This window comes from Syngnathus acus, chromosome 9 (genome assembly GCF_901709675.1).
Source record: "Syngnathus acus chromosome 9, fSynAcu1.2, whole genome shotgun sequence".
In the NCBI taxonomy this organism is placed as follows: Eukaryota; Metazoa; Chordata; class Actinopteri; order Syngnathiformes; family Syngnathidae; genus Syngnathus; species Syngnathus acus.
In genome coordinates this window covers 17,652,538-17,677,928 of record NC_051094.1, presented here as the reverse complement: position 1 = coordinate 17,677,928, position 25,391 = coordinate 17,652,538, and the positions used below count along the sequence as shown (strand labels likewise).

At 41.7% G+C, this 25,391-nt stretch overlaps 1 protein-coding gene across 2 annotated transcripts in view; it reads right to left on the bottom strand.

Moving 5' to 3' along the window:
* Positions 1–4,759: 4,759 nt before the first annotated feature.
* dpp7 (dipeptidyl-peptidase 7) overlaps positions 4,760–25,391 on the bottom strand; it is a 62,247-nt gene continuing 41,615 nt past the window's right edge. For both annotated transcript variants that reach the window (XM_037259495.1, XM_037259496.1), the window contains 4 exons: positions 15,845–16,001; positions 5,439–5,503; positions 5,302–5,372; positions 4,760–5,233 (listed from right to left, as the gene is read on the bottom strand). In XM_037259495.1, coding sequence (XP_037115390.1) covers positions 5,122–5,233; positions 5,302–5,372; positions 5,439–5,503; positions 15,845–16,001 — 405 coding nt within the window. In that variant the 3' untranslated portion in view covers positions 4,760–5,121. The remainder of the gene's footprint in view (positions 5,234–5,301; positions 5,373–5,438; positions 5,504–15,844; positions 16,002–25,391) is intronic.

Here is a 25,391-nt window from a genome sequence, read left to right as displayed (position 1 = left end):
CAGCCTTGCAGCAGCATTTTGTACTAACTGTAGACTTTTGATGCTGGACTTAGGAAGACCAGAGAATAATGTGTTACTGTAGTCTAGGCGCGACGTGATAAACGCACGTATAATAGTTTCCGCATCACCGGTCGAGAGGATCGGACGAATCTTAGCAATATTACGAAGGTGAAAAAACGCAATTCTGGTATCTTCTTAATGTGCTTTTGAAAGGAGAACGTTTGGTCAAATATTACCCCGAGATTAGTTACAGTATTGCTTTGAGTGATAGTACAGTTATCTATAGTTATAGTGGTTTCCTTAAAAAAAGTGTCGATAACGAGTTGGACCAATTATCAACATCTCAGTTTTATCTGGGTTAAGACGAAGGAAGTTGAGAGACATCCATTGCTTGATCTCCGCAAGGCATGCCTCAAGATTACAACAGTCCCGCGGATCTGTTATCGATTACGGCATATATAATTGGGTGTCATCCAACATTGAAAACTAATATTATATTTATGTACGTATTGTGTCCCCAAGCGGAATCATATAAATATTAAATAGAATTGGTCCGAGTACCGATCCGTGTGGGACACCACATGTAACGTTATAGAGCTCAGAGGACGTATTGCCATTGACCACTCAGTGCGTCCTGTCTGATAGATAGGAATAGAACCAGCCTAGTGCTGACCCTGAAATACCAACACAACTTTTAAGACGCTCTAATAAAATATCGAAGTCTACAGTGTCGAAGGCAACACTAAGATCGAGTAGTAACAATACCGATGAAGTGTTTGAATCCATAGCTATGAGATCATTAGTCACTTTAGCAAGTGCTGTCTCAGTGGAATGATTAGCTCTAAAACCAGACTGAAAAGATTCATATCGATTATTGGCGACCATGTAATCAATAAGCTGCTGCGCTCCTACTTTTTCAAGAAGTTTTGCTATGAATGGGAGGTTTGAAACTGGCCTATAATTACTGAGACAGTTCGGGTCAAGATTTGGTCGCTTAAGTAGCGGTTTAATGATAGCGGTTTTAAAGGCTGTTGGCACTATCACAGAGGAGACAGACAGATATTTAAGACGGACGGTCCCAAAATTTGAAATCATTCTTTAAATAGTTTGGCTGGAAGCGGGTCGAGTAAACATGTTGTTTGTTTAGCCGCACTAACCAATTGTGTAAGCCTTTCAAGGGGCACGCTTTTAAAATTTGAGAGGGTCATTGCATGATCGTCAGCGCCGGTAATCGGCGGTCTCGACTGAGCGATTGGAATGGTCATCTTGACCTCATCCCTAATGGATTCAATCTTTCGAGCGAAAATTTACATGAACTCGTCAGATGAGTGAAAGGAGCTATCGGGGGTCGGCTGGCGTACTGTTAGCTTTGCCACTGTATCAAATAGGTATTTAGGATTGTTTTAATTGAGATTAATGACTTGCGAAAAATAACGAGTTTTTGCTAAGATAAGCGCATCTTTACATTTCAGGAGCCTGTCACGGCATGCCTGATGGAAAACCTTAAGTTTGGTTAAACGCCATTTGCGCTCATGCTTTCTACATAATTGCTTAAGCGTACGTGTTTCATCTGTGAACCACGGAGTAGGCAATCTATGGCGAGTTTTCAGACGTAGCGGCGCCACAGAGTCGATGGCATTTAACAATGTCGCATTGAATTCATTTGTAAGATTATTAATAGAGCCGATATATGCGGGAAATATGGCAGTTGCCGGTGACAGTAACTCAGATAGCGCAGTTGCAGTCATGGAGTTAATATTACGGCTGCTATAATTCTGATTGCTCTCTTGTCTTTGACAAAGAACTAAAATTTCAAATTTTATTAAGTAATGATCAGACAAAACAGTAGTGTATGGCAGTACTGTTATATTTGAGGTTGCCAGTCCTCGGGATAATACCAGATCTAAGGTATTTCCATTCTTATGTTTCTGCCTGTACGGCTTGCGTAAAACCAAACGTACGTATCAGTTAAAGTCTGAAACGCCGAAGTAAGTGGCTCTGACGGTAAATTCATGTGGATATTGAAATTGCCCATGATTATTATATTATCCGCATTTGTCACTAGATCAGCCACGAATTCTGAAAATTCATCCATGAAGCCAGAGTAAGCCCCGGGTGGACGGTAAATAACAGCAAGATAAAATGCCGGTAAAACGGTGGATTGGACAGTGAGAACTTCAAATGTTTTAAATACGTTAATCGAACGAGGCCTAAATCTAAGATCGGAATTTGAGATGAGGACGACACACCCCCACCCTTTTTTCGAGGACGCGCTACATGCGAGCTCACAAAATTTGGAGGCGAGGCCTCATTAAGCGGCAGCAGTTCATTAGGTTTTAACCAGGTCTCGCAAAGACCAAAAATGTTTAGATTATGTTCCGTGATGAGGTCATTAACGAGAACTGCTTTCGTATGAAGCGATCTAATATTCATAAGACCGAGTTTAAGTGTAATCGGTCAATCAGGGTTCGTATCTATTGAAGGATTTTTAAACGAAATGCGAGTAAGATTGTGTTCTCTAGGCCTGACATCACCTCTCAAATGTTTATTAGCGCGGTGGGACGATACGACCGTAGGAATTTGATAGTAAATATTTGGTACACATGTAATATTATCTGAAACAGGCACCGTTTCATCAGCGATACCGGTCGGGGTGGAGTGATTGGATTTGTCTACTACCTCAGTAGAAAGTGTGTTCACGTGTACTGTAGCACTATTCAAACTGTGACGCTCTAGTCTACATAGGGAGCTATGTGCATGCTGGAAGTCTACCCATCCTAACAGCCTGCTCTAATGTGACCTGTCTTGAGTGCCTCAAACAGTAATCTATATTCCTAGAAAGAGTGAAGGCGTCTTCGCGGTTAGGATGAAGGCCGTCCTTCCTCAGCAGGTCGGGGCGGCCCCAGAAGGAGGACCACTTATCTATAAAATACAGCCCCTGCTTTTTACAGAACCCAGCCATCCATCGATTAAGGGAGACTAATCTACTAAACCTATCATCAGTGCCTCTCCCAGGCAGGGGGCCAGAGACAAATACTCGATGCCGACTCATCTTTCTGGCGAGATCACAAGTCCTCGCTATGTTTTTCTTTGTGATCTCTGATTGCCTCATCCTAACATCATTGGCGCCGACGTGTATCACTATGTCCGAGTAGCTAGTGTTGTTGGAACTACGCTGTTGACTAGGCCTATTGCGAGTCAGCTCCCTAAGATTAGCTTCTATGTCGGGTGCTCTGCCCCCAGGAATACACATTACCGTCGCTGGATTTTTAAGCGTGATATTTCGGGTAATGGATTCACCTATGACCAAGATGCGAGGGCCAGTAAACCGAGATGACTTTGGACGGCTATGCGTCTTACCTGGCTCATCGCGATTAGCAAGCCGCTTGGGGCTAATGCTAACTGGGCTAGCGGGCTGACTACAGTCCGCGTCTGTGTCCGCCACATCTACTGTTATCGCACTATTCTGCTCTAGCTGGCGGACACGTCCCTCTAGCAGGGACAACCTCTCTAAGACAAGGTTGCAGTTGGTGCACGAAGCCGTACAAACCTTTTGATCCGCAGCCATACTTACGTGTCCTATGATCGACGGTAGACAAACGGTCACGAAGCCTCCGCTGAGAGCCAGACAGCGGCGTGGACGAAATGGCAGGGATGGTCTGTCCGCGACGTTCAACAGTAGTAAACTCCCAAAAGTGGAGTAAAAAACGTAATGAAGGGAATGAGAGGAGCTGCTTTGATTGGTGGCAAATCAAGCCGACTGTGTTCACACCCACAAGTCTTTAGCTGCACTTTGGTGTTTCTGATTGCCTGTGTACATTTGTCTCTACATTGCCGAAAAGCAAGCCAATCACTTGGAAACTGGGAGGAACGGGCTTTCTGCCATAAGGTGTTCTTTTGACGGATTAACACAGCCAGATCTCGGGAAAACCAGGGACTACACCGGTCTTTGATTCGTAGTTTAATGAGCGGAGCATGTTTATTGATGATCAGTCCAAAGGTCGATTTGAAGTAGGACCAGGCAGCATCTACAGTGGAAAAAGTGTTAATTTTTTCCCAGCACACTGCAGCAATGTCCTGGAGAAAAGCATCTTGGTTAAACTTTTTCAGGGAGGGTTTATAGACCATCATGGGTGGGCGTTTAACCGAAGAACCAGAGCGTATGCAAGCAATAGCACAATGATCACTCAGATCTTGGCTAAAAACACTAGACTTATAATTAGAGGGAGCGTTTGTAAGGATAACATCTAGCAGTGTGGCAGAAGAAGGAGATTTCAGGTTATGTCTAGTGGGTTCAGATAGAATTTGAAAGAGGTTTAGGGCATCAAATTGTTGCACAACCATTTCCGGTGGGTTAGTCATATCCCAATTTAGATCACCTAAAAGAATGAACTCAGAGGAGATATGTGGGGCCAAGAGTTCACTGAGGGTAGTTAAAGATGAGATAGGGGCAGAAGGTGGTCTGTAGCAGACAGCAACAGAAAGGGAGAAGTTATTAGACAGTTTTATCTTTACCACGAATAATTTCAATTGCTTAGGGACAGACCTCGATAGGGAAACAGTACATTGCAGATGGTCTTTATTATATAAAGCAACACCACCCCCTTTGGTGGCTCTGTCCTGACGGAAAACAATGTAACCTGGTATAGAAATTACAGTACTTTTTCTAAGCCATGATTCTGAAATAGCAAGAACATCAGGAGTAGCAGTATGAATCCATGATTTCAACAAATCAAATTTTCATTGTCCACACCTTGGCTGTATTTGCAATCTTGCATTTATTTAATTAATCCTTCACTGTATTTCAAAATACCATCAGCCTTAATATCTTATTTGTAGATGTGGCAGGGAAATACGTTTTAATGACCATCTAAAATTAGAAGTAAAGACAGACAGACTACAGATATTTTAGTTAAATGTTAAAAACACATGGTGTTGTAAAAGACAAGACCTTATCATTATTTTAGATTCATTAAAACAAATTAACAGACTATATTAAAGAGAACAAATTTGCACAAAGGTTTTTACTCGACAGTGACATGCAGAGTTCGTTTCTTTCATTCTCATTTTCATTAAAGAAATGTTGAAACTCTAAGTTGAAGTAAAAAACACGTCTAAACATCAAAGCAATTGTTGTATTCTGATCCTCTCTAACTCCACCCACTGTGAGATGAGGTCTGCTTCAGCCTTCCTGGCTTCAATAACTGATGCTGGATCAGCAACATTGGACCCTCTATGATTTAAAAAAATATGATGTTAAGATTTCAAGTATGACTTTGCTAAAGAAGCAGTTTGCTATACCTTAAATCAAGATGATGGGCTCCCCCAGCAATGTTGATAGCTATCAATGATGGACTCAAAGACTTTCGCACCTTAAAGAAAATAAAGCTTTAGTTTTACATTGCACTCAAGTCTCACATATATGTTAAATCCCTTACCCCTCCATTTGCCCATGGGTCCAGGTCACCATTGGAGAAAATTATGTTGCTTGCTCTGGAAAGAGCTGAACAAAAGCAGACAAGATCACAAATACATCCATGTCTTCTATGTGTAAACTAGAGTAAAATTGTAATCATCTGTCATATATATATAGACACAAAGACACATTATTTTTGTCAAGTACAAAATGACCTTGTGAATATCATGTGAAATCTAAGTCACTAGGATTTTCATTTTTAAGCATACCCTTATCTCTCTGTCATATTTTGCAAGTATTATGATTTGCTGGGCTAACCTGAGAGCACAGGCATTGTATTTCATGCCATGTCATGAGGGAACGTATGTTGTATGACAAAAAACATCCGTGGGTATTTGAATTCTTTTTGGAGGAAAGGAAAATTCCTTGTATCCTTGAAAACTCAATTTTAAATATGAGTTGAAAGGAAATAGAGAACATAAATTAGTAAAAGTAAAATTAGAATCTTAGTAGTTCTCCAAAAGTCTGGTCCATTTCCATTCCAATTCCATCAAACAGTGATTCACTTGAGATTGACTCTGCCTGTCAGCCCATAGTCGTTGGTAATGCCTGGCCACGCATATGTAATCATAATTAAGCATTGTGTTTCACATAATGGTAGTAGGAGGGAACATTATTCACCAGAGTGCATTTTGAGGCTAGCATGAGCTCAGCTGTGGTGCAAGTTTTACAAAACGATTTGTGTCTAAAAAACACAAGTTAAAAAAAAAGGGTAAAACGCATCTTTTTACATCTTTGCATACAACAAACAACTTTTCATTTTGGACCATTAAATAATTATGTACATTATGGGAGAAGTCCTCTCCAACCAGTTGTCTGGGGGGAGTCCCTCATGCGCCAGGTCACTTTTATTTGTTATTGGGCCAAGTCACGTTTTCAGAGCGTTGACGTCTAAAGAGATGTTGCTATTTTCAAGCTGGAAATACAGTATAATAGTAGGGTTGGTTGTACACTACATAGTAAACAAAGTGTTTACTACTGGAAAAAGAAAAAACAGATCAAATTCAAAGAAACATTTGGAGTGGCAACAGGTTGTGTGAAGCAGAGGTGCAACTAATGAATGAGATCCCTCAATTTTGAATTGTTGTATTGAGTCAACTTTATATTTTATTTACCGTATTTTTCGCACCAAAAGGCACACTGGATTATAAGGCGCACCCTCATTTAATGTTTTATTTTAGAAATTATTTCATATATAGGGCGCACCAGATTAAAAGGCGCATAAAATAGAAGCTCTCCTGCAACAAACTGAGGTTGACTAGGGTTGCGGTATGAATAGATCTTTATTGTCAAACAATGCGTAGATCGGGAGAGCACTGAGCCGCTGCAACTGCGTGCGCCACCATCTTGGAGCCACTAGCCAATAACCAATGAGCCCTCTGTAAACAATCGCGTTTCTCAAACTACCTCCTATAAAATGATCGGAACTGACTAAAGTTCGATCTAACACATTGGTACTGCTTACTTATGTTTCCCTTCCATATCGATCTGTAAATTTACTCGATACATTAACGGAGCAGCCTATTTTGAACTGAAATAGCTTCGTGCGTAGAGCAGCTATCATTATAGCATTAGCCACCCGCAAACTCCCATGAGTCTCAGCTCGCAGACTCCCATGAGCCTCAGCAGAGTGTCGTGGCAGCCCCCTGTAAACAATATAAAAGTGATCGGAACCGACTAAAGCCTGATTTAACACATTAGTGCTGCTTATTTATGATTCCGTTGGATATTGATCCGTAAACGTACTCAAAAACATTAACGGACCAGCCTATTTTTAAATGGTACAACAGCTATTCAGTGACGCCCCCTGACCACGGTTGCCGTAATGCTGGGAAGCGATGCGACCTTGTAATTTACTAGTCGTACTAAAACGTACTGAAACATTTTGGCAGAACGCTGTGTACAACCAGTATGGATCAACAAATTCATCAATTGATGAATCCGATGAAGGCGCTCTGCATTATAAGGCGCACTGTGGTTTTTTGAGTAAATTTTAAGTTTTTAAGTGCGCCTAATAGTGTGGAAAATACGGTAAGTGTTTTTGTATTGCATTTTTGAATAATGCACATTTGCTAATGTGCTTGACCTTTTTTCTTTTGAATTATATTTATCATGCACACTTCAATAAAAATGTGGATTTCCAATCCTTTCATCTTTGTGTATTCAACTGATTAGTCAGGCACTACAATTTTGTAATGTCCTAGAATTAAAAATCTGCATTTGGGGACTTAAATCAGATATGAGAATAAAATGTGATTAATTAATTACAAATCCTGTAATTAGATTTTTCTTTTTTAATCGCCTGACAGCAGTAGTGGTTTATTTCCTGGGGGAGCAGCTGCAAGAGATTTATAAAGTTGAGTCTAAGTCTAACTGTTGATAGTTTTGGTAATTTGTCCCAGTCTTTAACTGAATGTTTTGGTATGATGGTAGTGAAGCAGTTCAAGTGTAGAAATCAATCTTGACAACACTTTCAGAAAACAGCCCATGTACTATAACAATGTCAATTAAAAAAACAAAACAAACAACGGCAGTTCTTGCCTGTGTTAACCCCTTGAGGGCACCGTGTGCATGCATGGAGTACAATAATTCAAGATTCAAGAAGTTTATTGGCCATGTTAGGGCATGCCAAACAAGGAATTTGACTCCGGTAGATCTCAGCCTCTGTTCAACATTTAGGTGACTAACAACATTCAGGACAAGTGTGAAAATTGACAATTATTCTCATACATCCCCTGATCCTAAACTCCCAGGAGGGCAAGGAAAAACTCAAAACTCCTACTCGGGGAAATGAGAATCCTTGAGAAGAGACCACAGATGGGAGGATCCCTCTTCCAGGATGACCAGGCTGCAATGGATGCAGAGAGGACACATAGTACACGTAATATAGACAATTCAAAGATAAAGCGTCGAGAGCAGGATGTTATTGCACAGCAATGACTCTGAGACTCTATGAGTGGCGTGAGTTTATCAGAGCGACAGCCTGGGGTAAGAAGCTGTGTCTGCTGGTTTTGGCGTACAGCACTCTGTAACGCCGTCCGGAGGGGAGTAGTTCGAACAGACTGTGACCTGGGTGAGAAGGGTCTGTAGAGATGTTACTTGCAGGTACGTAAAAGTCTTGTATAGATGGGAGGTTGGTCCCAATGATATTTTCTGCAGTCCTGATTGTCCGTTCCAGTCTATGCTAGTCTTGTTTGGTGGCCGATCCAAACCAGACAGTAATGGAGGTGCAGAAGATAGACTGGATGATGGCAGTATAGAAGGTCTTCAGCAGCTTCTGTGGCAAGTTGGAACTTCCTGAGCTGCCTCAGAAAGTACAGCCTCTGCTGGGCCTTCTTCCGGGCAGAGTCTATGTAGCTGGTCCATTTCAGGTCCGAGAGATTGTGGATCCCAGGAACTTGAAGGTGTCTGTGGAGGGAATAGCATTAGTGAGGATAGTGAGAGGTGGAAGTAGTGAAGGGTCTCTCCTTAAGTCCACTGGTATCTCGACGGTCTTGAGCGGGTTCAGCTCCAGGTGGTTTTGGCTGCACCAGTGGACCAGCCGCTCCACCTCCTGTCTGTACGCAGTCTCTTCACCGTCCTGGATCAGTCCGATGAGAGTGGTAATGTCCGCATACTTCAGGAGCTTCACAGAAGTGTCACCTGAGGAGCAATCATTGGTGTAGGGAGAGAAGAGCAGTGGGGAGAGGACGCACCCCTGGGGGGCGCCAGTGTTGGTGGTGTCTGATGTGATGGTCCCCAGCCTCACATGCTGTCTCCTGTTGGTCAGGAAGCTGGTGACCCACTGACAGTTGGAGGCAGGCACCGCGAGCTGGATGAGCTTCTGAGGGGTTGTGGGTGGAGGTGTGTATGTTGATTGTACTGCAGGAGGTCCCCGTTGTGTGGCTGGACCGTTCAAACCTGCAGTAAAACCTGTTTAGCTGGTTTACAAGCCTTGGGTTCGCCACAGGACGGGGGGGTTCTTGAAGCCCGTGATGCTCTGCAGGCCTTTCCACACTGTTGAGGGATCAGGATTGGCAGCGAGGTGTGTTCCCAGGCTCTCCCCAACACCTCTTGGCTTTCCTGATCTCTCGGTTCAGTGTGTTCCTGGTCTGCCTGAACAGGTCCCGGTCCCCACTCCTGTAGGCCTCCTCCTTGGCTTTGCGCAGCACCCTGAGATTTGGTGTAAACCAAGGTTTGTTGTTGTTGTATGCGCAGAGGGTCTTAGTTTGCACACACAAGTCCTCACAAAAGCTAATGTATGATGTCACAGTATCGGTGAGTTCATGCAGGTCTGAAGCTGCAGCTTCAAAAACACCCCAATCTGTGGTCAAAGCAGACCTGGAGGTCCAGCTTTGACTCCACTGTCCATTTCCTCTCAGTCCTCACCACAGGCATAGAAGTTTTTAATTTCTGCCTGTAATCCCTCGTTTATCGCAAATAATTGGTTCCAAGACCACCCGCGATAGGTGAAAATCCACAATGTCGAGAAAATACATTGTTACAATATCCACAAAAGACTTTTATGACCCTTTATTGTATTTTGAAACACTGTATTGTACTTTTAAATGCTTTATAATATTTTTAAACACTTTTGTAAACATTTTAAACTCAAAATGATTTTCATAAACATTCTTATTGATTTAAATAAATAAGAAAATAAAGGAAATAAATAAGAGTAAATATATTGTTCCAATACCCGCACAAGATTTTTATGAACCCTTATTGTAGTTTTATATACTTTGTTTTTTAAACACTTTATGTATTTTTAAACAAAGTAATCAAACTAACTTTCAGAAACATTTATTTAAATAAATAAGAAAATAAATAAGAGTAAATATATTATTACAATGGCGGCTCGGTGGCGCACTGGTTAGCACGTCCGCCGCACAGTTAGGAGGGTGCGGGTTCAATTCCACCTCCGACCCTCCCTGTGTGGAGTTTGCATGTTCTCCCCGAGCCCGCGTGGGTTTTCTCCGGGCACTCTAGTTTCCTCCACATCCCCAAAACATGCTTGATAGTCCGATTGAGCATTCTAAATTGCCCTAGGTATGAGCGCGGATGGGTCTGTGTGCCCTGCGATTGCCTGGCAACCGGTTCAGGGTGCCCCCCTGCCTACTGCCCGATGACAGCAGGGATAGGTTCCAGCACATCCGCGACCCCCGTGGGGACAAAGTGGTACAGAAAATGGATGGATGGATGGATATTGTTACAATATCCACAAAAGACTTTTATGAACCTTTTATGAAGTGTAAACGTGTCTGGCTCCTCTCTGCTCTTGCGTGCTGGCCAGCTGACGCGCCCCCGCGACCCAGCGTGAGGGCATCCGCACAAGACCTTTATAATTTTATTATCATACGCTCTATTGTACTTTTAAATATGTCATTGTATTTTAAACACTCTTTTAAACATTTTAAAGTGTAAAGGTGTCACAGCTCTGCTCTGCTCTCGCTGTGCTGGCCAGCTGACACGCCCCCGCGGCCCAGCGTGAGGGCATCCGCACAAGACTTTTATAATTGTATTTTATAATTTCACTTTATTTTTAAACATTTAAAAATTTTAAAGTGTAAACGTGTCACGGTTCCACGCTGCTCTTGCCGAGCTGACCGGCTGACATGCCCCTGCAGCCCAGCGCGAGGACATCCGCACAAGACTTTTATAATTTTATTTTTAAACACTTTGTTGTACTTTGAAACACCTTATTGTACCTTTAAACAGTTTTTAAAAAGCTTTAAAAAGCTTTCTATGCCCTTCTGCTTTGATTGACCAGCTCGTCAGCTTGCCTCGTCGTCCTTCTCTGCAGTCATTCCAGCTCTCCTTGTCGCCGTTAAACTTTGTGTGAGCCCGTGTTGCAGTGAGAAGCCTGTCGGGAGGCAATCACTGTGAACCGCATCCCCTCACCGCAGCAAGTTTGGCTGCGCATACACAAGCTCGGCACCAAAGCTAACAAGCTAATCAACGCATTACTCATCAACGCATGCACTCGCTTTTTTCTTTTAAACTAAAGAAGGTTTATGACCATCAAAAATGTGTGGGGTTGCTGGACCAAGTAAGCAGCCAAACCGCATCACTTTGATACAGAATGAGAGTTGGACTTTTTTTTACCTCATTGACTGGGTTGACATTCCCTTTAGCACAGCTCCATCGAGTAGATGCAGAACGCAACCCTAGTCAACCCCAGTTTTATGCAGTAGCTTCTATTCAATGCGCCTTTTAATCTGGTGCACCCTATATATGAAATCATTTCTAAAATAAAAAATTCAATGAAGGTGCACCTTATAATCAAGTGCATATATATATATATATAATATATAATATAATATATAATATATATAATATAATATAATAATATATATAATAGTGCAGAAAATACTGTAACATGGATAATAGCTCAAAGTGTCATTTGGGTCTAGATTTCAAAAATCAAAACAAGTTATGTAGATGTATGTTTTTCATACATGGTTGTCAACAAATATTTCAATCAATCAGGGAGTAAAAATGGCTAAACATGCAGCTAAACATTTCATCAGTATTGTTACTACTCGATCTTAGTGCTGCCTTCAACACTGTAGACTTCGATATTTTATGAGAGCGTCTTAAAAGTTGTGTTGGTATTTCAGGGTCAGCACTAGGCTGGTTCTATTCCCATCTATCAGACAGGACGCACCGAGTGGTCCATGGCAATACGTCCTCTGAGCTCTATAATGTTAAGTGTGGTGTCCCATAGGGATCGATACTCGGACCGATTCTATTTAATATTTATATGATTCCACTTGGAGACATAATACGTGAATATAATAAAGTGGAGCCTCGGTTTTCGAACGTCCCGGTTCTCGAACAAATCGGTATTCGAACAAAAAATTCGCGATTTTTTTTGCTTCGGATGTCGGACGAAATTCGGTTGTCGAACTTCGCGAGATGAGCCGAGAGGACCCGCATGCCAACTAACTCCGTTCGTTATTACATTCTCGTTATTCTGAGGATTGCATCAACTCTAATCATGCCTCCAAAGGAAGCAAGTGGGAGCAGAAAAGCCACCCTAAAACACAAAGACGCTCCTAAAGCAATGCGACAGTGAGCGCCCGGCGCGCTGCGGTTGCGCGATCGGACCAAATTAAGCTCCCTGCGCACTGAGGTCCACTTAAATTTTGGAAAGTCCATTAGGACTTTAAAATAATTTTCTAAATTTTAGCGACCGCTCTGTCACAATAATGCGACCAGCGCGGTGCAGTTGCGCGGTCGGCGGCGCGCTACAGTTGCGCGTTTGGCGGTGTGCTGCAGTTGCGCGATCGGACAAAATTAAGCTCCCTGCGCACTGAGGTCCACTTACATTTTGGAAAGTACATCAGGATTTTAAAAATATGTTCTAAATTTCAGCTCTGTCACAATAATGCAACCAGTGCGGTACAGTTGCACGGTCCGCGACGCGCTACGGATGCGCGTTCGGCGGTGCGCTGCAGTTGCGCTATCGGACAAAAATGCGCAAATGAAAAAATGCTTTAAAAAGGCGTTTCTGTTTTTTTTGGCACAGATTAGATTTGTTTCCATTATTTGTAATGGGAAAACATGATTCGGAATTCGAACAATTCACTTCTCGAACAGCCTTCTGGAACGGATTGTGGTCGAAAACCGAGGCTCCACTGTATTAGTTTTCAATGTTACGCGGATGACACCCAATTTTATATGCCGTTATCGATGACATCCGCGGGACTGTTGTAATCTTGAGGCGTGCCTTACGGAGATCAAGCAAAGGATGTCTCTCAACTTCCTTCGTCTTAACCCAGATAAGACTGAGATGTTAATAACTGTTCCAGCTCGTTATCAACACTTATTTAAGGAAACCACTATAACTATAGATAACAGTACTATCACTCAGAGCGATACTGTAACTAATCTCGGGGTAATATTTGACCAAACGCTCTCCTTTCAAAAGCACATTAAGAATATAACCAGAATTGTGTTTTTTCACCTTCGTAATATTGCTAAGATTCGTCCGATCCTCTTGACCGGTGATGCGGAAACTATTATACATGCGTTTATCACGTCGCGCCTGGACTACTGTAACGCATTATTCTCTGGTCTTCCTAAGTCCAGCATCAAAAGTCTACAGTACAAAATGCTGCTGCAAGGCTGCTCTCACTGACAAGAAAATTTGATCACATTACCCCTATATTAGCCAACTTACGTACATTGGCTCCCGGTCCATTTAAGATGTGACTTCAAGGTTCTTCTATTAACCTATAAATCATTGCATGGCTTAGCGCCTTCATATCTCGTCGACCTAGTTGTTCCTTATGTTCCGTCTCGTAACCTTCGTTCGCAAAACACTAGTCTTTTAGTGACACCGAGGGCCAAGAAAATGTCTGCAGGGCCTAGAGCAGCGGTGGGCAAACTACGGCCCGCGGGCCACATCCGGCCCACGGGACCGTTTAATCCGGCCCGCCAACCCTGAACAAATTGTATTATTAAAAATTTTTTTTGGTCATTTTGCCTGCAATGACTGCGTTTCCCCAGTAGATGGGGAACCGCTCGCCTGCGCATTTACTACCGGAAGCCGTGTCAGAAAGCTCGGTGCACACTCACAAGTGCGTGTACGTACTCAGTAGTACGGACATGGCGCACTCGCGCTCTATTTGTATCAGTCCCGAATTTAGAGCGCGGGCTGTGACGACAGCATTCTTGTAATTCGCGCGCTGAGCTTTCAGATACAGTTTTACGCTAAAGCCACCCACAAACCTTCCCCTGGAATCCTTCTATTAAAATGAGTCGTCCAAGGAAAAGCAAGGTGGACACAGTGCCGAGTGTTTAAAAAAGAGTGGCCAATTTGGCTCGACGTACGCGACGTGACGTTCAGCCACATCAACATCAACCCGTCACAGATCGAGGTAAACGGACCAACACCTCGGATCTCTCCTAAGAATTGCCACAACAAATTTTACTCCAGACTATGACGCACTAGCAAAAAAGGGAGACCAACAACACTGTTCCACTGAAAATGAAGGGGAGGCTCTCAAGTTTGTTGTAAAAAAATGCATTTTGAATATGATTTGTACACATAGCAGGGATTGAAACTAGCGACCATTCTCATTTTCAAACAATGCAGGATGCTCAAGGACATTGATGCACCACCTGTTTGCGACTAATCTTAACCTGTAAAGTTCTTAAGGCTTACTTTAAGGAAGTGTTTCCCGTTTCCTCACCTCTGTTACCAGGTGTTTGTGAGTTAAAACTCTGCTCTGATTTTCAGATACCCCTCACCGTGTTGCCGTTTTGATTACTTTATTTGGATGTATGCTTTCACCGATTCTTTAAGATGATATATTTGGTCAGAATGTTTGCCGTTTGATGTGATCTCATAAGATAAACATCTTTCATTAATCTGACCTGCAGGCACTGAAGTGATGGAGACTGTTATTCATAATAACAGTGTCGTATTTTATGAGAATCACTGATAGCAGTTTTTTAGTGAATTTTCTTTTTTTTTTTAATGCTGTTAATAAATGCATTTGTTTTCAAAAAACTTGTTTGGAATATCCATGCTTTACTACCTACTAAAGGCCAAAATCTTTTATGCAATGACCTTTACAGGTCGCTTATATTACTTCACACAAACACTCTGCTCCTGGTTCGGCCCTCCGGTCCAAATTTAGAACCCAGTTCGGCCCGCGAGTCAAAAAGTTTGCCCTCCCCTGGTCTAGAGCATTTTCTATTCGGGCTCCAGAGCTTTGGAATGCCCTACCAATGGATATTAGAACTGCTACCTCAGTAGAAACATTTAAGACACATTTAAAGACACATTTCTATGACATGGCCTTTAATTAACCTGTAGTGGCCAATTCGGTTGGAGTTTGTTTTTGCTCCCTCTCCCCACCCCTCCTGGGGAGGTGGTTACGTGACACCCAAGCTGACAGCGGCTATCTTGATTCTCGTGGACCAATTCAAGATGAGGGAACTGCAGCGGATTACCCTCCTCGAAGACACTGCCAGGACAATCGAGGGCACATCCGGCAGCTCTTCGCTTTTACTTGGACATCCACTTTTTCATTGATTTTCATATTATTTATATTCATTTATGTGCCCTCTCTGCATCCATTGCAGCCTGGTGATCCTGAAAGGGTGATCCTTCCATCTGTGGTCCCTTCTCAAGGTTTCTCATTTTTCCCCTGGTTGTTGTTTTTTGAGTTTTTCCTTGCCCTTTTGGGAGCTTAAGATCAGGAGATGCTTTGAGAATAATTGTTTGTCTATGTGAAGCCCTTTGAGACTGCTTGTGATTTAGGGCTATACAAATAAACTTGACTTGACTTAAATGTAAAACTGATGGGCAGCAATGGCATTATGTTTCTGATTGCTAAATAACAATATTGTATATTCTTTCAGTACAGTACTCACCATCACCCCAGAACTGGATTTTGAGCCAGTCTGGTCGCGGGATCACACCCCAGCGTTTGGAGCAGTACCGCAGGCGTTCTTCCTCAGTGAAGGTCATTGCTGGAAACATGTCTGTGATGTTGTTGCTCTCATAGCAGAGATTTATTTCTGTGCATGCCTGCAACACGGATACATGTAGCAAACTGTACTTTAAGAATTCACTTAAAAAATACATTTTTTCTCACAGCAATAGGAAATATTATGGATACCAGTCTTGAGGAATCACAAGCCAGTTTGGGGAAATGGTGAGGGTTGTGTCAGTAAGTGCATCCGACATAAAACCAAATAAGCAAATTACAAACTTGACTTCAATATCAAATTGATCCAGCAGCTCACGTGATAATAACCATCAACAGTGCTGTTGAGCCCCAGGGTGCAGGTAGAAATCGGGCTACTGTTGATTGATGATGAAGAAAGAGGGGTGTTAGGGTGGTGCTCACTCTAACTTATTTTGCAAGAACCACACAGGAGACAAGTAAGTCCTTTTAGACACCTGCAGGTGGAGAGTCCATTCGTCGCTGTGCATACAGCGATGATCGAATGACATCTGACCCTGGCCTCTTGCAGGAGGATTTTTATTGAGAGAAACAGAGTGGGGATGAGAGTGGGGGTGAGAGTGGAGGTTGGGGTTGAAGCCCCTGGCCTGCTGATCAAAGCATAGCAGGGGGTCTTTTACGACGTTGTGTAAACAAAGCAACTTTGATTGCTTCCTCTGCAGCTAGTCAATCAGTTCAAAAGATCTTAGCACTTTGGTCTACTACTTTTGTTAAGACAGGACAAGCTAGGTAAATTATTACAGGTTACATTCCAACATAATCATACGATGAAGATAATCTGTAAACCCTAACAAGGGGTAGAACTGTTTAGGAGACAGAAGAAAAGGAGGTTTAGGAGTGTTGAACTGAGAATTAGAAATGAAAATCAGGGCACCATGACAGGCAAAAGTAGAGAGAGGATTGACCTAAACCAGAGGAGAAGCATGACAAGGGCTTAAGTAGTTTGTGAGAATGAAGGAGACCAAATGGAATGGCACCAAGACTAGAAGCATTGAAGAGGCTTTAAACTGTTATCATATTTTGAATTAAGCGGAGGAATGGCATAGGAGTGATTCTGAAAAAAGTAAAAAAGTCAGACAGGGTGATTGTTTTAAAAATTGAATTTGAAGAATTTGAAGGAATCTAGGACAATTAAAGACAAGACAAAATTATACTAAAATGTGACAAAAGCTAGATGGAAGAGAGTTTGAGCTAATGAATGGGGAAGATGAACCAGAAAGAACAGGAATTGTGAGTGGGTGGGAGAAATGGGACTAGGTGGAAAAAAAAATCTAGAAATGTGGAAGGGTGTAGTATAGAGGAGAATGAGGGTCAGGCACAGCAAACAGAGTAATTGTGTGAATGAAAGGATGATCAGTAGAACTACAAGATGAATAGATGGAGAAGGTCCAGGTGTCACCCAGTATCAGCTGATTTTAGGGGCATAACGATTCACTTAAGGCAGTGCTTCTCAATAATTTTCTGTGATGCCCCCCTAGGGAGAAGAAAACATTTCGCGCTCCCCCCATGTTATTAACAATAAAGAAAAACAAAATATGAATAAAAAAGAAAGATCAACTTACAATAAAGAATAGCTATTAATAACATTCTTTTTTTAGTCTATAACAGAACAGATTCAATGTGCATCACATTGCCAGATTTGTTGTATTTACTCAACTGTATTTTTTGTGATGTCTTCATGTGCACCATCTTGTACCTTTTTTTTTTCCTCAGTCCACCTAATTAGTGACTATTTTAGACCTGACAGGAGAATTTAGTCAATTTCTGCGTGTTTAAAACTTGAGACGGACTGTTTTTACTTCCAGACTTCTGAATGATACAACCTGATAATTTTGCGTTACAAGATGGATGCATGACAGCAAAACAACAGAGCCATTTTTTCTCGAACGTGGCCAAGAAGGTAAGTCAATATTTCAATCATTTGTTCTTTTCAGCTTTTGTTCGTACCTCTGAGTTGACCAACATACATAGCTTAGTGACTAATAGTGAATGTCTCTCTCTTACAGTACAGTTTTTTAAAATTCTCTTTTTATTCAATTTTTACAGATCCAAACCAACAGTGCATACGCAACCCATCTGCTCTTACATGTCACAAATATCACTGACTGTATTCATCAACATCAACAAATTCAGGTTGATAAGGATCTTATTTTCTTGCATACCACTGAAGTTCAAACTTTCAACATTCAGAACAATAAACCTTTGGGGTGTACAAATAGTCCTCAAAATGAAAATTAAGTGCAAAAACCAGAATTATATAAATGACAGTCTAATACTTGACATATTGCAGCCACTTCTCCCATTTTTTGAAGAACATATGCTTCTGAAGTCTTAGCGCAAATGTTACTCTTTCCATTTTAAATATCCCATAGACAATGTTTATCCATTCATTTACAGTCGGCTGTCAATTTTCAGCCATTTCCTTGTTATGGCTTTCCTGGCTGCAGCACTCAATATCAAGAATACATACCGTAATTTTCGGACTATAAGTCGCGTTTTTTTTCATAGTTTGGGTGGGGGGGCGACTTATACTCAGGAGCGACTTATATACATATATATGTTTTTTTTCACTTTTTTGGGCATTTTATGGCTGGTGCGACTTATTCTCCGGTGCGACTTATAGTCCGAAAATTACGGTATTTATCCTGTGAAGATGCATTTTCCAATTCAAAAGCACCAAAACACACAAATTCTAATTTGAAAGGAATATCCCTGTGGATCACCTTTTGTAATATCTTATGAACCTCCACCCAGAACGGACCAGAACACAAGTGATTCTCCTCTTGGTGTCTACATTGACTCCAACAAGCCACTGAGGTAGTCCAATGTCTCTTCTGTGAAGGTGTGAGCAAAAATCTCACCAGGGTTTTCCAACAAAACTCTCGCCATACATCCGAGTGAGAAGTCTTCCATTGCATCAGGGACAACTTTTGCCAACCTTCTCCAGAAAAAGACACGTTTACTTCTCGGTCCTATCTTTGTTTGATATACTCTGTTTATATAAATAAATAATATATTTAGATAAATTAATAATACATTTATAATAAATATATAAGCATGATGAAATAAAATGATATGACTGGCATAAAAACAAGTATAAACTCACCATTACGTTGAATTAGTGGGAGCACTGAGCTTGTTTCTCAGAAATGAGCCGGTCCCATCTAGGCGTAATCGGAGACAATGACACTCGAAGTGGTTAAGGTTTGTCTTTATATGCAGGATGCTTGGTATCCATGTGCCGAAGCAGTTTTGAAGGCTTCATTGCCTCGTTAGCTAGCCTGTCGCCACATATTATGCAGAGTGGGCTTGGCGCGTCAAAGTCACCTGTGGCGATAAATCCATATTTTAAGTAGGACTCCAGAAAGGTTCTTTTAAATGCAGCTTTCCTTTTCTTAGAAGTCGTAGCCTCTTCTTCTTCCGTCTCCTCATTGGGCTTTTTTCCCTTTCCGAAGAAGCTTTCCAAACATCTCTGTCTTGCTCATTTTTGCTTGCTTCGCGGGCTCGACTGAGGTGACATGTCACGTGACCGAGACGAGCGTCTTGATCTGAACCGACGGATGTAATTGGGAGAGAATCGCAATTTTTTTTTATATTTTTCAAAATAAATTCTTACTCATTTTTGCTAGCTTCGCGGGCTCGACTGGGGAAACATGTCACGTGACCGGGACGAGCGTCTTGACCTGAATTAATTGATCGTCGATAAAAAAACGTTTTTTTTTTTTTCCCGTGCGGCTTGGCGGCCCGGTACCAAGTGACCCACGGACCGCCCGGTGGTTGGGGACCACTGCTGTAGACAATTATAAATCCTTTAAATTGTTTTCTTGGTTACCGTAATTTTCGGACTATAAGTCGCTCCGGAGTATAAGTCGCACCAGCCATAAAATGCCCAAAAATGTGAAAAAAAAACCATATAAGTCGCTCCGGAGTATAAGTCGCATCTTGGGGGGCAATTTATTCGACAAAATCCAACACCAAGAACAGACATGAACGAGCAACAACAGGTTAAACCAGTGGTTCCCAAACTTTTGCAGGCTGGCGCCCCCTTTGCCTCCCCAGTGAATTCCCAGCGCCCCCCCCCCAAGGACCGGCATTTATATAAATAAATAATACATTTATATAAATAAATAAATAATACATTTATAATATCATTACCATTACGTTGAATTAGTGGGAGCACTGAGTTTGTTTCTCAGAAACGAGCCGGTCCCATCTAGACGTAATCGGAGACAATGACACCCGAAGTGATTTAAGGTTTGTCATTTATTGCAGGATGCTTGGTCTCCATGTGTTGAAGCAGTTTTGAATGCTTCACTGCCTGGTTAGTTAGCCTGTCGCCACATATTAGCTTTGCGGGCTCGACTGGGGAAACATGTCACGTGACCGGGACGAGTGTCTTGACCTGAATTAATTGATCGTCGATAAAAAAAAAATTCTGTGCGGCTTGGCGGCCCGGTACCAAGTGACCCACGGACCGGTACCGGTCCGCGGCCCGGTGGTTGGGGACCACTGCCCTAACCAGCTCAACACAACACGGCGCGTTCTGGCGAGTCCCCAATTTCATGTTGACTTGAACTCAAGATGATGTTGACCGCCAGAATGCGGTTTTTATTATAAGATAAAATTCTGAACATTACAAGCTTGAAATTACAAACCTGAGCTTTTGCTTTTGTAGTCTATGCTGTCGGATCTGACTGGGCCAGAGCGGCGTGTTGTGTACAAATCGACTGCCGCCCCCCTACCGCCCCCCTACCGCCCCTTTCTTCCTCACCGCCCCCCCCAGATCTTTCCACCGCCCCCAGGGGGGCGGTACCGCCCACTTTGGGAACCACTGGGTTAAACGATACGGTATGCTAACGTGACAAACACAAACGAGGAGCTGAGAACGGGCCTGACGTACCATTCAGTTATTTAAAAAAACTATTACATAAATAACACGTTTATAAAACCATCTGTGTCACTCCAATTCATTAAATCCATCGATCGTCCTTTGTCAACAGTGCCGTGTGCCGCGCTGCAGTTCAAATGATTCCACAGGCCCATACAACGATATATAAACTATATTTTAAATAACTATCACATAAACAACAATATTATCAAACAATTTGTGTCACTCAAAATCATTAAATCCATCGATCAAATTTCTCGTCCTTTATGTCATCCTGGTGACAGAGGACATGTCCAGAGGATATGGCGCTTTAAAGTGTTAATTACTTTATTTGATTTTCTCTCTCTATTTTTCATGTTTTGAATATGTTCAAGATAAAGATATCAAAGCATGTGAAGTGATCAACTATACTAAAAATAACATGTGAAGTGGTCAACTATACTTGTGATGTGTTAATGATCAAGTAAAAATTTGTGAAAAAAAACATATATAAGTCGCTCCTGAGTATAAGTCGCCCCCCCACCCAAACTATGAAAAAAACCGCGACTTATAGTCCGAAAATTACGGTACTACCCTTGATAAGCATCCACAAAAATCCCAATACAGTAATCCCTCGCTACATCGTGGTTCGTTTATTGCGGTTTCACTACATCGCGGATTTTTTTCCAAATTAAAAAAAATTCAAATTCAAAATAAAACTTCTAATTTGGGGAATTATGGCACGAAAGTTGCCCATACGCCAGTAGAAGGCAGGGAGTGCCCACACAATTGCAGTGTGTACACCTGTACCTTTTTATAAAAATTGTTATTATAACAAGAGTTCTAAAAACATATTTACCTTGTTATAGAAATGTTTTTATAATAATAATAAAAGAGTTCTAAAAACATATTTACAGTATGTACACTTGTACCTTGTTATAAAAAAATGTTACAATAATAAAAGCTGTTCTAAAAACATATTTACAATGTGTTAAGAATTCTCCATGTTATGTTATTCAGTCGTGCTTTGATTTGAGGTGGGGTGCTTTATTTTGAAGGCCGTTTTCAGGCGATACGACTTCCTGTTTCACGTTCGTGTACATACATGTTACAGTGGTACAGCAGTCATTGACGATGTAAGTGGGTCTCTGTTGGAATAATTCAAGTGAAGCCTTGGCCTGCCAGACCTGGAGGCCTTGTCTTTACGAGTTTATGACTTTCCTTTTATCTAGGTTCTTCCTCTTTAGTGACAGGGATGTCTTTTGATCCCTGTCAGCCATATGTATCCTTCCTGTCCTTATATTGTCTGTGTGTTTTTGTTCCTGTAAGAGGCCTTCACTAACAATGAGCAGAGCTTATTTGCATAGGAGAAATGTTCTTATTTGGTTCAAAGAAACTTCATTCCTTTTAGTTAACTGTAGGTTTGGTTCATAGATTGTTGTTGGTCAGAACTGTTTTTCTTTGTTAAGTGTTATATACAGTTTGAAGTAGTTGCATACAAGTTATCCCATATTTATTCAATGTTTGTTGAAGTGTTTAGGACAAGTTACTTATTATTATTGTGTTAATTTACCAAGTAGATAAAGTTAGCAAAGGTTTAGTTGCATTGTTCCACAGGAAAGCGGCAATCAACGTGATTCAAGTTATCTGATCACAGTCGAGGACGAGTCAGCCAACCATGGGGGAAGACAGCTGGTTGAGGAAAGAGGACAAACTCTGCGGGGGTCACGGGCCGACAATGAAGTGCTAATTCAACCCACACTACATTCCTTAGCTAATCAGCGTTGCTACAGCCGCAATCTCCCCTCCCTTTAGTGTAGCAACGCCTCTGTAACCAGGGCAACCAAAACATTAAAAAGAGGGGCACGTGGAGTAAGGACTCAGAATTGATGGAGATTGTAACGGAGGTTCCTTTCTCTATTGTTCTCCTCGCAGGTAAACCTGTTCTGGTTGTCTTCTCCTCTTCGTTCCAGCGTGTGATTTAATGTCTGATCGTACTGAGACCTGACAGTCTCCTAACAAGAGAAATGAACGATCACATATGTCTAACCTTTAGGACAATGTAGTATTGCTCCAAATGTCGGTTTACATTCCTTTAGAGGTCCGTTTTTGCGTGTTAGCACGATCATGAATTAGCATCTTTCCGCTAACTCGTTAGCCTGCCCAGTACTTCTTGTTAACATGTTACACGCACACACGTATAATATTTTTCGGACTATAAGTCGCGTTTTTTTTCATAGTTTGGGTGGGGGGGCGACTTATACTCAGGAGCAACTTATATGTGAAATTATTCACACATTTTTACTTGATCATTAACACATTGCTTACTTACTAGTATAGTTGATCTCTTCACATGTTATTTTCACTTTAAACCGAATGAGGGCGCACTATGGCTGTGGAATAATTGGAGGCTCATTGACAATGAGTTCCATTCACCGACTTCCGGAGTCAGGAGATTTAATGATTTGGAGTGACACGGTGGTTCGATAAACTTGTTATTTATGTTATAGTTATTTGACATATATGATCGGCCTCCAAACAAGACAAGCACAGACTGCAACGGACAATCAGGACAGCAGAAAAGATAATTGGAATCAACCTCCCATCTATCCAGGACTTGTACCTGTCCAGGACCAGGAAACGTGCAAGTAACATCTCTACAGACCCTTCTCACCCAGGTTGCAGTCTGTTCAAACTATTCCCCTACGGACGGCGTTATAGAGTCCTGTACGCCAAAACCAGCAGACACAGAGACAGCTTCTTCCCCCAGGCTGTCGCACTGATGAACTCACACCACTAGAGTCTCAGAGTCATTGCTGTGCAATAACATCCTGCTCTCCACGCCTTTTTTGAATTGTCTGTATTATGTGTACTATGTGTCCACTCTACATCCATTGCAGCCTGGTCATCCTAGAAGAGGGATCCTCCCATCTGTGGTCTCTTCTCAAGGTTTCTCATTTCCCCTAGTTGGAGTTTTGAGTTTTTCCTTGCCCTCCTGGGAGTTTCAGATCAGGGGATGTTTGAGAATATTTGTCAATTTTCGCACATGTCCTGAGTGTTGTTAGTCACCTAAATGTTGAACAGAGGCTGTGATGTACCGAAGTCAAATTCCTTGTTTGGCATGCTCAAACATGGCGAATAAAAATTCTTGAATCTTGAATATAGTTTATTTAAAGTAGCAACGTGTATGTTGTTAGACTTCAGTAGTTTCCGATTGTCTAGTGAGGCCGTGAAGGCAGCAGGGGGGTGACGGGAAGAGCGAGCCAGGGCGCTTGCTTGGAGCACACACACATATGTACGTTGCTCTTTTTTTGTGAAATAAAGAGCCGGTTACCAAACCCACGTCTTGCCAGGTAATTTGGTAATGCTACAATATAGTAATATACGTAGATCTGTGGAATAATTGGAGCCGCAACTGATGACGAGGCTGACGTCAGCGGCGCACGTAGGTCCGGAGTTAACAGCTGGTTTTTTTTGTTTTTTTTATTGACACAGAGGATGAATATTCCGATGGATTTAATGATTTGGAGTGACACGGATGGTTTGATAAAATTGTTGTTTATATTACATTTATTTGATATATCTAGTCTTATGTCAGCGGCGCACCTCGTTCCGGAGTCAACAGCTGTGTTTTTTTTTTTTTTTTCTTTCAAGTGACAGCAGACGAAGATTCCAATGGATTTAATGATTTGGAGTGACACGGATGGTTCGATAAAATTGTTGTTTATATTATTGTTATTTGATATATACTTTATATATTGTTATATGGGCCTTTGGAATAATTTGAACTGCAACTGACGACGAGTCCGACACGCGGCGTTGTTTACAGAAAGGACGACGAATTCGATCGATGGATTTAATGATTTGGAGTGACACAGATGGTTTGATAAACGTGTTATTTATTTTATAGTTATTTGAATAACTGTTCATGTTACATCAGCTCCTCGTTTGTGTTTATGTCACGTTAGCATACCGTATCGTTTAGCCTGTTGTTGCTGGTTCATGTCTGTTCTTGGTGTTGGATTTTGTCAAATAAATTTCCCCCAAAATGCGACTTAAACTCCGGTGCGACTTATATATGTTTTTTTCCTCTTTATTGTCCATTTTATGGCTGATGCGACTTGTACTCCGGAGCGACTTTTAGTCCGAAAAATACGGTATTTATATTTTCAATATTCATACAAAATTTTCTGTATGTTATTTATACTATTAATGTATTATTTACATGTTTGAAACAATTATTTAATGTTCTCATAATAAAATATGCACTTACCGTAATTTTCGGACTATAAGTCGCGGTTTTTTCATAGTTTGGGTGGGGGGGCGACCTATATAATAAGGAGCGACTTATGTTTTTTTTCAAAGATTTTCGGAAAAAAAATAAAAATAAAATAAAAGTGAAACCGCGATAAACGAACCGCGATGTAGCAAGGGATTACTGTTTTTGAATTTCGAGTGACGTCAGCAGCGCGACGCGGAGTGGCGCGGCGGTTGTTTACATAAAGGACAAAGATTGATCACGGGATGACGAAGATGCCCCACGTACTACCGGCATCATTAGCGGCTTTGTTTCTAAGTGACACGG